Here is a 12,498-nt window from a genome sequence, read left to right as displayed (position 1 = left end):
CTGGAATGCTTTTCCAAGAGTCTTGAAGGAGTTCCCACATATTCTGAGCTTTTGTTGGCTGCTTTTCCTTCACTCTGCAGTCCAACTCATCCCAAACCATCTCAATTGGGTTGAGGTAGGGTGATTGTGGAGGCCAGGTCATCTGATGCAGCACTCCATCACTCTCCTTCTTGGTCAAATAGCCCTTATACAGCCTGGAGGAGTGTTGGGTCATTGTCCTGTTGAAAAACAAATGATAGTCCCACTAAGCGCAAACCAGATGGGATGCCGTATCGCTGCAGAATGCTGTGGTAGCCATGCTGGTTAAGTGTGCCTTGAATTCTAAATAAGTCACAGACAGTGGCACCAGCAAAGCACCATCACACCTCCATGCTTCACGGTGGGAACCACACATGCGGAGATCATCCGTTCACCTACTAATTCGACCATGAAGGCCTGATTCACGCAGTCTCCTCTGAACAGTTAATGTTGAGATGTCTGTTACTTGAACTCTGAAGCATTTATTTGGGCTGCAATTTCTGAGCCTGGTAACTCAAATGAACTTATCCTCTGCAGCAGAGGTATCTATGGGTCTTCCTTTCCTTTGGCGGTCCTCATGAGAGCCAGTTTCATCATAGCGCTTGATGGTTTTTTCGACTGCACTTTAAGAAATTTCTCCATAGCAACCATTTCTGTTTGCCATAGTAACCTGCAAAGTTCTGGAACTATCAACCAGTGCTTGGTTTTGTTTTGCTTTACATGCAATTGGCACTAACGACCAGAGAACGCCTAAAATTGCATTTGACAACCAGTGTTAGTGAATGTAGCATCACGTTTTGTTGAAACAGTTATGGTTTGGGAAAGAATCTTGCTTTTTAATGCTTGTAACCCGTTGTATAAAATCATTCACCACGTCACAGCCATGATACACATTTCAAAACATATGGCCTCTTGTATTTTTGCTGAAATGATGCCATTTAGCAGATGCTTTTATACAAAACTATTTACAGCCGTGCAGTGCATGCTTTTTTTGTACAGCGGGTCACAGTGGGAATCAAACCAACAATCTTGGCTTTGCAAGCGCCATGCTCTTCCAACTGAGCTACAAAGGACCATAGAGACTGGCCTACAGACACTCATACTGGCTAACATGGGTTGTGTTTTGTTGTCTGGTCTAACTTTGCTCCTTGTCTGTCTAGGTGGAGATAAAAGCCCTCAGAGAACGCCTGGAGATCGAGAAACAGACCTGGGAGGAGAACTACATGAAGAAGGAGGTGTGTGTGCATGCGTGAACTCTTTGTCCATGTCTGTGTGTTTGTCCCTTCGCCCTCCCTACTTGCTTGTTAAGCACTTTAGCTAAATGCACTCCCTCTCTCCTAGCACTGCTACGGTGCAGTGTGGCAGACCAATACACACTCAGCACTGCATTGGCCAACTTAGCCAGTGTCCTAACAGCCCACGCTGTCAAACCCAGGTTATGTCCATAGTAGGGCTGTGGCGGTCATGACATTTTGGCAGCCGGTGATTGTCAAGCAAATAACTGCCGGTCTCACGGTAATTGACCATTAATTAACATAAACACATTTAGCACCTCCTGGCTTACTTGCATAGCCTACAGACTACTGATGCAAATCAAATGTATTTGTCACATACACATGGTTAGCAGATGTTAATGCAAGTGTAGCGAAATGCTTGTGCTTCTAGTTCCGACCGTGCAGTAATATCTAACAAGTAATATAACCTAACAATTCCAGAAGAACTACCTTATACACACAAGTGTAAAGGAATGAATGCGAATATGTACATAAAAATATATAAATGAGTGATGGCCGAACGGCATAGGCAAGATGCAGTAGATGATATAGAGTACAGTATATACATATGAGATGAGTAATGTAGGGTATGAAAATATATAAAGCGCCATTGTTTAAAGTGGCTAGTGATACATTACATCAGGATGGCAAGATGCAGTATATACAGTGGGGAGAACAAGTATTTGATACACTGCCGATTTTGCAGGTTTTCCTACTTACAAAGCATGTAGAGGTCTGTAATTTTTATCATAGGTACACTTCAACTGTGAGAGACGGAATCTAAAACAAAAATCCAGAAAATCACATTGTATGATTTTTAAGTAATTAATTTGCATTTTATTGCATGACATAAGTATTTGATACATCAGAAAAGCAGAACTTAATATTTGGTACAGAAACCTTTGTTTGCAATTACAGAGATCATACGTTTCCTGTAGTTCTTGACCAGGTTTGCACACACTGCAGCAGGGATTTTGGCCCACTCCTCCATACAGACCTTCTCCAGATCCTTCAGGTTTCGGGGCTGTCGCTGGGCAATACGGACTTTCAGCTCCCTCGAAAGATTTTCTATTGGGTTCGGGTCTGGAGACTGGCTAGGCCACTCCAGGACCTTGAGATGCTTCTTACGGAGCCACTCCTTAGTTGCCCTGGCTGTGTGTTTCGGGTCGTTGTCATGCTGGAAGACCCAGCCACGACCCATCTTCAATACTCTTACTGAGGAAAGGAGGTTGTTGGCCTAGATCTCGCGATACATGGCCCCATCCATCCTCCCCTCAATACGGCGCAGTCGTCCTGTCCCCTTTGCAGAAAAAAGCATCCCCAAAGAATGATGTTTCCACCTCCATGCTTCACGGTTGGGATGGTGTTCTTGGGGTTGTACTCATCCTTCTTCCTCCAAACACGGCGAGTGGAGTTTAGACCAAAAAGCTCTATTTTTGTCTCATCAGACCACATGACCTTCTCCCATTCCTCCTCTGGATCATCCAGATGGTCATTGGCAAACTTCAGACGGGCCTGGACATGCGCTGGCTTGAGCAGGGGGACCTTGCGTGCGCTGCAGGATTTTAATCCATGACGGCGTAGTGTGTTACTAATGGTTTTCTTTGAGACTGTGGTCCCAGCTCTCTTCAGGTCATTGACCAGGTCCTGCCGTGTAGTTCTGGGCTGATCCCTCACCTTCCTCATGATCATTGATGCCCCACGAAGTGAGATCTTGCATGGAGCCCCAGACCGAGGGTGATTGACCGTCATCTTGAACTTCTTCCATTTTCTAATAATTGCGCCAACAGTTGTTGCCTTCTCACCAAGCTGCTTCCCTATTGTCCTGTAGCCCGTCCCAGCCTTGTACAGGTCTACAATTTTATCCCTGATGTCCTTACACAGCTCTCTGGTCTTGGCCATTGTGGAGAGGTTGGAGTCTGTTTGATTGAGTGTGTGGACAGGTGCAGTTAATACAGGTAATGAGTGGAGAACAGGAGGGCTTCTTAAAGAAAAACGAACAGGTCTGTGAGAGCCGAATTCTTACTGGTTGGTAGGTGATCAAATACTTATGTCATGCAATAAAATGCAAATTAATTACTTAAAAATCATACAATGTGATTTTCTGGATTTTTGTTTTAGATTCCGTCTCTCACAGTTGAAGTGTACCTATGATAAAAATTACAGACCTCTACATGCTTTGTAAGTAGGAAAACCTGCAAAATCGGCAATGTATCAAATACTTGTTCTCCCCACTGTACATATGAGATGAGTAATGTAGGGTATGAAAACATTATATGAAGTGGCATTGTTTTAAAGTGGCTAGTGATACAGTACATCAAGATGGCAAGATGCAGTAGATGGTATAGCATACAGTATATACATATGAGATGAGTAATGTAGGGTATGTAAACATTATATAAAGTGGCTAGTGATAAATTGAATACATCAATTTTTCCATTATTAAAGTGGCTGGAGTTGAGTCAGTATGTTGGCAGCAGCCACTCAATGTTAGTGATGGCTGTTTAACAGTTTGATGGCCTTGAGATAGAAGCTGTTTTTCAGTCTCTCGGTCCCTGCTTTGATGCACCTGTACTGACCTCGCCTTCTGGATGATAGAGGGGTGAACAGGCAGTGGCTCGGGTGATTGTTGTCCTTGAAGATCTTTTTCCTTTGTTGTTTGCAGGACATCTACGTTTTAAAAAGTCTTAGTCCATCACAATAAATCCATTATTTATTTTAGACATGTCTAAAGAAATGTGATATGAAGAAAATGTAGTCTGTTTCAGAAGTACAGAATAGCATACTCTGAGTTGTCCTTATGTTAGGCCCTGATCTGGCTATGCCATATGGCTGTGGGCTACACTAGTTCATAGCAGACAACATTTGCATAGAATTCCATGGCAATATTTTATAGTATGAAGAATTACAATTGAACAAAGCTGAATAAAATAGAAAGGATATTTTCCCCAAACAATTTGAGGGAGTGCGCACATGTGGCTATTCTGTGTTTAGCAGCTAACAAAGGAACAGGTACTCCTATATGCTTAATTTTGAGTTTATTATGATACAAAAGTTGGGCTATATGTTTAAATTTTTTATACTTTCTAAGGCTGCATGATGCGACTCTAATGATGATGATTGCGCGAAAGGCATGAGCTCTGTTTTGTTTTTTCACAGGCTGTGCACACTTCATCAGTCACTCATTCACAATTTGACAAGCACTTGATAATGCCTTATATTTGCCATGGTAAATTCATCGTTCACAAGTGATAGGCTTATATTGTCACCCATCAGACTATTCTTGATTTAGTCTTGTCTTTGCATGTTCTAAATAATATATGTGTGAAATTTGTTTTGATTTAGAATGGACCATTATCATACACCTGTATCGAAACGGGAGGAAAAAAATACATGTAGTCTATGCACTTAAATAGCGACTGGAGGATGCTATTCCCGTGGTTCATTTTCATGCCATCCTATTGTAAAGAGAAGCAATGTGCTACATATTAGGAAAGTTGAGAAATAAATATAGTAGGCCTAGCCTATAGAAAGCTGATGGGATCCTCTTTTTAATAGAGACAATCACTCTGTTTTCTCCTGCAATTGCATAGCCTATAGAAATGTTGTGCAACATGAGCTCATGGGCTCTCGTGAAGTGTTTGATTAGATTTTCAACACATTTGCATTGATATCAGAGTGATTAGAGGTACAATACAGTGCTGAGTACCAGGCAGTTAGCAAGTTTAGTAGGCATCTAATGACCAGTAGCAGCATCAGAGCTTGGAGAAGCCTAATTACCGTAACTAAACGGTCACGTTATAGCTGCTTCCCTCACTCGGATTGGGCCAGGTCTGGATCTGACCAGGTCTATATGCAACGGGTCTAGTTGTCCTCGGGTCTGTTCATAACGGGTCTCTGTATTTAAAACATGTATTTCTGCTAATCTGGTCCTTTCAGGAAGGCCTCTAGCAACCACCCTCACACAGGGTTTTTCCATGGGCCTTTTTATAGGGGAGTTTTTCATTGTGTTTGGGAGTTTGGTAGTTCTCTGAGCGATCTGAAACCACCACCTTCCCATCTGCCCCCACCCACTTCCTCGCTCCCCTCTTAAATGTCATGTGAATACTAAGACCCACAGGACAAAGGCCATATGGAGACGGGCAGGAAGGAAGACAGAGGAAGTTCACAGCAGCAGTCAGAGAAACTAATGGTCACAAAGTCATAACAATCCCAGTTTCACAATGACCTGCACTGCTGCTGTTGTGCCAGTGGTTTGTCTGTATTCTGACATAGGGGTTTACTGTGTGTGTGTGTGTGTGTGTGTGTGTGTGTGTGTGTGTGTGTGTGTGTGTGTGTGTGTGTGTGTGTGTGTGTGTGTGTGTGTGTGTGTGTGTGTGTGTGTGTGTGTGTGTGTGTGTGTGTGTGTACGCACGTGCGCAGGAAGCATGGTTGTTGAGTCGAGAGCGCGAGCTGAAGGAGGAAGTACGTCGGGGGCGGGACAAAGAGATCGAGCTGGCCATTCAGAGGCTGGAGGAGGAGACGAGCGGGGCCCGCGACGAATGTGACCGGGCCGCTGACAATCGGTTAGTCATCTCACCATTAAATGTGACGTTTCCGTGTGTGTCCATGTCTGTGTGTTTGCAAGTGCTGCGAGGATTATGTGTATAAATATGCATATGGATGAACATACTACATACTAAAGAATGTCTACATGTTGATATTTTTATTTAATTTAACCTTTATTTAACTAGGTAAGTCAGTTAAGAACAAATTCTTATTTACAATGACGGCCTACCCCGACCAAACCCTAACCCAGACGATCCTGGGCCAATTATGTGCCACCCTATGGGACTCCCAATCACGGCCGGTTGGGATACAGCCTGAAATCGAACCAGGGTTTGTAGTGATGCCTCTAGCGCTGAGATGCTGTGCCTTAGATCGCTGCGCCACTCGGGAGTCCCGATATACAGTGTTGATAGACGGTCTAGATGCTGATCTTGGGTCATCTTTGCATTTCTCCTACTAATGGGTAAGGTTAGGATTGTGGGAGGGAAAGCTGATCCTAGATCTGTACCTAGGGGCAACTTCACCTTGGAGCTTGATATACTGTTTCTGACTATCTGTGTGTCTCTCAGTGTGAAGCGTGTGCGGGAGAAGTACGAGGCTGAGCTGAAAGAGTTGGAGCGCTCTGAGAGGTCTGCCTTGGAGAAGCAGCAGGAAATGAAGAAGAGACAGAGTGAGATGGAGGGAGGGCTGATCACACTACAGGGCCAGCTCAGACAGAGAGAGCAGGAGATCGAGGACCTCACACAGGTACAGACACCAGCAGACCTTGTTCCAATACTTTGAAAACTCAGCCTTCCTTCCTCCTCTCCTTGGTTGGCCCTTTTTCATGCTGAAAGCTTGTTGGTGCATATGGCTGGGTAAATGCATGTTGGTGCATATGGCTGGGTAAATGCATGTTGGTGCATATGACTGGGTAAATACATGTTGGTGCATATGGCTGGGTAAATACATGTTGGTGCATATGGCTGGGTAAATACATGTTGGTGCATATGGCTGGGTAAATACATGTTGGTGCTTATGACTGGGTAAATACATGTTGGTGCATATGGCTGGGTAAATACATGTTGGTGCATATGGCTGGGTAAATACATGTTGGTGCATATGGCTGGGTAAATACATGTTGGTGCATATTGGTCCAAGACTGTAGGGTGACTTATCTAGGTAAATGATGCCCATGTAAACCCTTTCTCACCCCTGACCCCTATCCTGTATCTCTCTCCCCTGTCTCTCTCCTCCTGTCTTTCTCTCTCCTCCAGATCCGTGACAAGCTGTCTGAGGAGCGTCGCAGCCTGGCAGAGGTTATCAGGCAGGAGTTTGCTGAAAGACTCATCGTGACGGAGGATGAGAACAGGAGGATGAAGACCGAGACATCGGAGGCCAGGGCCAGGCTAAGGCTGGAGGTTGAGAGGGTCACCAGGGAGAAGGAGGAGGAGCTGGCAGAGGTCCACCAACGGTGAGGATGGAGGGAGGGGAAAGAAAAGAGAGGGAAAGAAGGAAAGGAGAGGGGGAGAGGAGAGGGAAGAGGGAGAGGAGATTGTGTGACAGGGTATTATAGCCAGTTCTCACTTGGGAAAGACTTCAATGGGACTAACTGTGACACTGTCAATTTAATCACCAGTGTTTACACTGTTCTAGAATAGCTGGGCTCAGACTGTTGTCTTTGTTTATGTTACCTGTATAATGGGACAGTGATTGTTGGTAGTGTAGGATGTAAAAAGCGAAAGGAGAAAGCGAAAGGAGAAAGTACTCTCAATGCCAAACAAATGTTATTTTTCCTTATGTTTCTTTGTCACATTTTCTTATTATGGCAGGGTGAAGTCAGCCATCTTGAAAAAGGAAGAGACTGTGGCTAGCCTTAGGAAGCAGCATGAGGTGAGTCCTAGGCTGTGTCCCAAAGAGCACCCGATTCCCTTTACAGTGCACTACTTTTGACCAGAGCCAATAGGGCTCCGGTCAAAAGTAGTGCACGATATAGGGATTAACTCACCATTTGGGACGTAGAGAGACAGTGTGTTTCTGAGAGGGGTTTTACACTAAGTAAACATTGGAGAGGATAGAAAGGAACTGAGTTGGAACGTGAGAGATGATTGATAGCTGTGTTAAACCCCGCTGTTCTCCTCTCATAGGCTGCTCTGAAGAGGGCGGACCACCTGGAGGCCCTATTGGAACAGCAGAGGAAGCAGCTGCTCGAGAAATGACTGACAGGAGGGCAGGACTTGAACATCACCATCTCCACCTCTTATGCCTCTCTCTTCCCCTCATCACTCCTTCATCTGTTCTGTCACTTGGGGCCCCACTTTTCCCTCAGTTTTTTCTTTGGTCTGGTGGATGTGTTTCTGATGGACTAGAAAGAGAGAGTGAGAGAAACAGAGAAATTGAGCCTGCTTGACTGTATCTCCGCAGACTTCTTGATAAAGACCCAGATATTAGAGACCGAGCCTGGCCTCTCCCAAGCAGGCCGAATACGGACAGGGAAACGGGCTGGAGAGGATACCGTCTGCTGTTTTAAGAGCCTCTCACGCTGGAGGAGCCACAGACAAGGGGTGCTGTGATCTTTAACTGCCCAGTGGACTCCTGGAAGGACTGAACCATACTCTACCTATAGAGCTTATAGACCAGGGGGCAGTGTTCGTTTACAGTGCAGAGGCTCAAACAGTAAAGCAGTGAACAAACCATTCTGTCCCCGTAGGGGCCATGAACCGGGAGGTCTGTGTTCTTTAACTGCCCAGTGAACTCCTGGACGGACTGAACCATTCTCTGGAACCACCTCTGGAATTTATATGAATTGTGAACCCCCCTAAAATCTGAAGGAGTGGGAGAGCCCGTTCCCCACAGAGCAGAGAACAGTTACAGATGTTCTAAGCCAGCCCAGGCCTGCTCTGTGACAGTGTGGAGTTTCCCAGCAGGCAGAGAGAGGTGGAGGGGGCTAGGTGGTCTTTCTGAGAAGGAGGGAAGGGAATCAGCACCCCAACACCACCCTCTTCCCCTGCTGAGGTCCTGCAGTTAGTTGTTCAGACACATCAGTACAGGGTGCTGTTGAATGAAGCTGGGGCTCGAGGTTGCTCGGCATTGCCCTTTGTGTATGAGTTACAGATGTCTTTTGTACCGGTGCCCCTCTGGGCTAGTGCCAATTACAGGATCTGCTGCCTTGGCTTGGTGCGACCCCCCCCCCCCTTCCCACACACTCACTCACAATCACACCCTTCGCCCCTGCCCCCTGGCAGTCACAAGCCTAGTTTAGCTCTGACAGGCAGATTTGTTATGGATGTCTTCATCCAAGTCAAATCTAACAATGAGTCTAGAAATAATACTAACCTTGGTGTTGACAAGTTGTATAGCGTGCTAGGATGTCAATAGAAGGAAAGAGTGAGGGATGGGTGTGGGAGTAATTGTGGGATGCAGAAAGAATAGACAGATAGGAGACAGTGAAGAATGATGCTCTGATAGTGTGTTTAATCTTATTGAGCGTCATGGTTGCGGTATGGGTTTTGAAAGTGAGACAGAAGGAGAGGGCGATGAAGGAATGTGCATAGGAAGTGTTTATAGGATTAGGAAAGCTGAGACTCAGACTGACTGGGGTATGGGGGGCACAACACACGCCTAGTGGTTTCATGTGACCAGAGACCCAAACCTAAAAGCCCCATGAGCCTGGTGGGTCTGATAGGATGATAGTCTGAGGGCTACACTGTGACAAAAATACATCTAACTCTCACTGAAAGGGTCCAACACTGGGCCCCTCCACTCAACAGAAGTAAAGTCGCCCCTAAACATCCAGGGGAAGGAACTATCAAACTGGTTAATGAGATTTTCAGAAGCCGTCTAGGTACTTCCTAGCTTTGCATGTCTCTTTTATCTTGTATGTTGTTTTAATATATTTTTTATGCTTTTATGCTTTTTATTTGTTTACACCTTAAAAAGGTTTAATGTTTTGTATGTCCCACTCAGAAACTAGAAACTGTTTTTGTTTTTAATTTTCAGTCTGAAACAGTGTACTTCTGGGTAACTTCATATCCTGAATGGAATGAGGGCCGAGGGGGGTTGTGAAACCTGGAATGCGACCCAAATGGCGCCCTATTCAAATGGCACTCTAGTCTAAAGTAGTGCACTATATAGGGAATAGGGTGCCATTTGGGATACAACCCTTGGTGCTTCAGTGAGAAGCAAACCCACCAGGAAGTATAGTAAGCCTTGTATTTAGGTGAAAAAGAATGTGACAGATGTTATTCTGTGTGGTTCTGCTCAGTCGGCCCTCTTATCTGAATCTATTTCAGATATGTTCTATTTTTCATATTTATTTGCAATTTTTTTAAATGTATTTTACCGGCTGATCTGATGCTCTCGTAACTGGCTCCCGGTGTGTTTATCCTTTACATACAAGTGCTATGCACAAAGTGATGGGTTTTTACTGAAGTCTAATTTTAATTTAGTCTCCCATTAACATCAATGCATGACTAAGTGGAAGTTTGAAGTTAATGATTACAATGCAAGCAGCCCTATTCCAAGATGGTGCTTGTCTACCTTTTCGTTCACAGAAACACTACACATCCACGCCCAGTCTGAGCTGTACAGTTAGTGATGCTCCATGGTGCCATTTTATTTAGGATGGTATGTGTTTAGTATGTCAGGTTTTGCTGATGGGAAATCTAGATATAGTGTCAAAAGCCAATATTGCGGCTTCCTTGGAGTGTCATCTATGGGTCTAGTTTCTCCTTTTTAGCCTTGTGTCTTCTTGGCTTTTCAGTTGGGGGAGGTCTGACAGTGAAGGCTCAACAATGGCAGCGCTGTCACATACTGTCTCTCTTCCTCCTATTGAGAGGAGGCGGGCAACTTCCAAAAATTCCCAAATATTCCCAAACTTCAGACACAAAATTCCACTCTTCTAATCAATATCACAGAAGCATTTCAATGGCAAGGCTTTGAATGGCAGTTAAGTCACCATGTGTTTCTCTCATCTTTAACTTTATTAGTCATTGGCTACATCCTAAATGGCACCCTATTCTCTGTATAGTGCACTACTTTTGACCAGTAGTGCACTATATTGGGGATGTACATATTTCTGTAGCCATGGTGGAGATTACATGGTTTGCATGTGGAATTGGCCAATTCCAAATATACTGCACTACTTTTGACCAGGGCCTGCATTGGACTCAAAACTAGTGCACTAAATAGGAAATAGGGTCCCGTTGCGGGCACACAGCCTTGATCCCTACCATTCCTCAGACAGTTGGCACTGCGTCCAGGGTTGTTGGCCTCTTTGCCCAGAAGGGTGGCAGCATGACTGGCATCCCAGTCCCACACGTGCCAATGAGTCCTGCCTTTGTGTGTGTGTTTCACTTTGGCCTGGGATGACCTCCGTGAAACACACACTCGCTCTCACTTGTACCCTTCGTTTGTGTTGAATTTGAAATCTAACTTTCTTCACAAACCACTCCAGCTGTCTTTGATTGTATTATTTGTGTTCAGTTTTTGATATTGTCATTTTAATGTAACCCCATGTGTTCTTACTTGTAGCTCCTGGTCTGAATCTTAACTAGGCTCTACTTTAGTTGTTGTAGTTTAGTTGCATTGTTATTCATGGTGATGGTTTGAAACTGTGGGGGGGAAAAACTGTTGACTGATCCTCAGTAAAAAGAAAATAAAGAAGAAAAGCCTATTTGGAAGAGTCCCAGAGTCTCTCGTCTTTATAGTCGCTTTGGGAAAACAAACAATCGCTCTCTTGTTTTCGATAACATTTCCTCAACCAATCAAATGCCATTCCATGACCTTTGGAATTGTGCCGTGTGTTTTGATTAACTGGAATTTCTGTTATTTTGTGGTGAATAAATCCATTTTACATGCCTAAAATGTTATTCATGATTTACTGTATGGTATGTTTGTTGAGAACCGTCATTAAGGAATTGATATCTTACACTCATATCTGGAGTGGAGAGGTCAAAACACCTAAGGGTTGTCATTTCCATACATCTGGAAAGATGTCTGTAGCTGACCAGACTGTACTGACCCACTTTCCTTCCACTTCTTCTTTGCCCTCTCACTCCTGACTACTAAAGCAACCGGTGGTGGGTGTTGAAATGCATCTGCTTTCTGTTGGTTTTCTCCTTTCCTTCCAGAGGGGAAGCCATACCTAGAGGATTAGACTAGGACAGCCTATTAACTGATCTCTGCTCACACAGAGACGGAGAGCTCTCACTTCCCTTCAAGGTCCCTGCTGACTGGGATTTTGAAAGAAGATGGGGGAGGGGAGAGGACACATACATTTTGGGGCTAAAGGGTGAATACTGATAACCTCTCTCTGTGTGGAAATGAGGAGACCTGAAGTCTCCAGTGTTCTCCCCTTTGACAAGGAGAGAACACTCATCCAAGGGCCCGAGGGACGATCTGCATGTTGCTGTATGCCCCTTGACGCTTTCTTTTGTTTGTGTTTTATAGATGTCATGTGTGCGTGCGTGTTTAATGTATGCTAGGGGCTCAGCCATCTTGACTTTCACTGTAAGCTAGGCTATGATTCAAGCCTCAACACGTTGTGATCATAGCAAGGCTCTTCCGCTACTGCGGTCTTCTCATGTCTGACTTTTTATTGCAGGCTGTGGTAGAAGCCCCCCCATTCTTTCTCCCTTCCTCCCCGACACCGAGGGAGGGTTTGACCAATTACCAGCAG

At 44.7% G+C, this 12,498-nt stretch overlaps 1 protein-coding gene across 2 annotated transcripts in view; it reads left to right on the top strand.

The window, feature by feature from the left end:
• The window catches only part of cep131 (centrosomal protein 131), a 33,414-nt gene extending 21,911 nt beyond the window's left edge, over positions 1-11,503 (top strand). For both annotated transcript variants that reach the window (XM_071393865.1, XM_071393864.1), the window contains 6 exons: positions 1,179-1,253; positions 5,715-5,857; positions 6,410-6,587; positions 7,097-7,293; positions 7,652-7,712; positions 7,967-11,503. In XM_071393865.1, the coding sequence (XP_071249966.1) occupies positions 1,179-1,253; positions 5,715-5,857; positions 6,410-6,587; positions 7,097-7,293; positions 7,652-7,712; positions 7,967-8,038 (726 nt within the window). In that variant the 3' untranslated portion in view covers positions 8,039-11,503. The remainder of the gene's footprint in view (positions 1-1,178; positions 1,254-5,714; positions 5,858-6,409; positions 6,588-7,096; positions 7,294-7,651; positions 7,713-7,966) is intronic.
• The last annotated feature ends 995 nt before the right edge of the window (positions 11,504-12,498 follow it).

The sequence above is a fragment of the Salvelinus alpinus genome, chromosome 3 (assembly GCF_045679555.1).
Source record: "Salvelinus alpinus chromosome 3, SLU_Salpinus.1, whole genome shotgun sequence".
Classification (NCBI taxonomy): Eukaryota; Metazoa; Chordata; class Actinopteri; order Salmoniformes; family Salmonidae; genus Salvelinus; species Salvelinus alpinus.
Note: the sequence above shows the minus strand (reverse complement) of the source record. Positions and strands in the feature narration are given on the sequence as shown.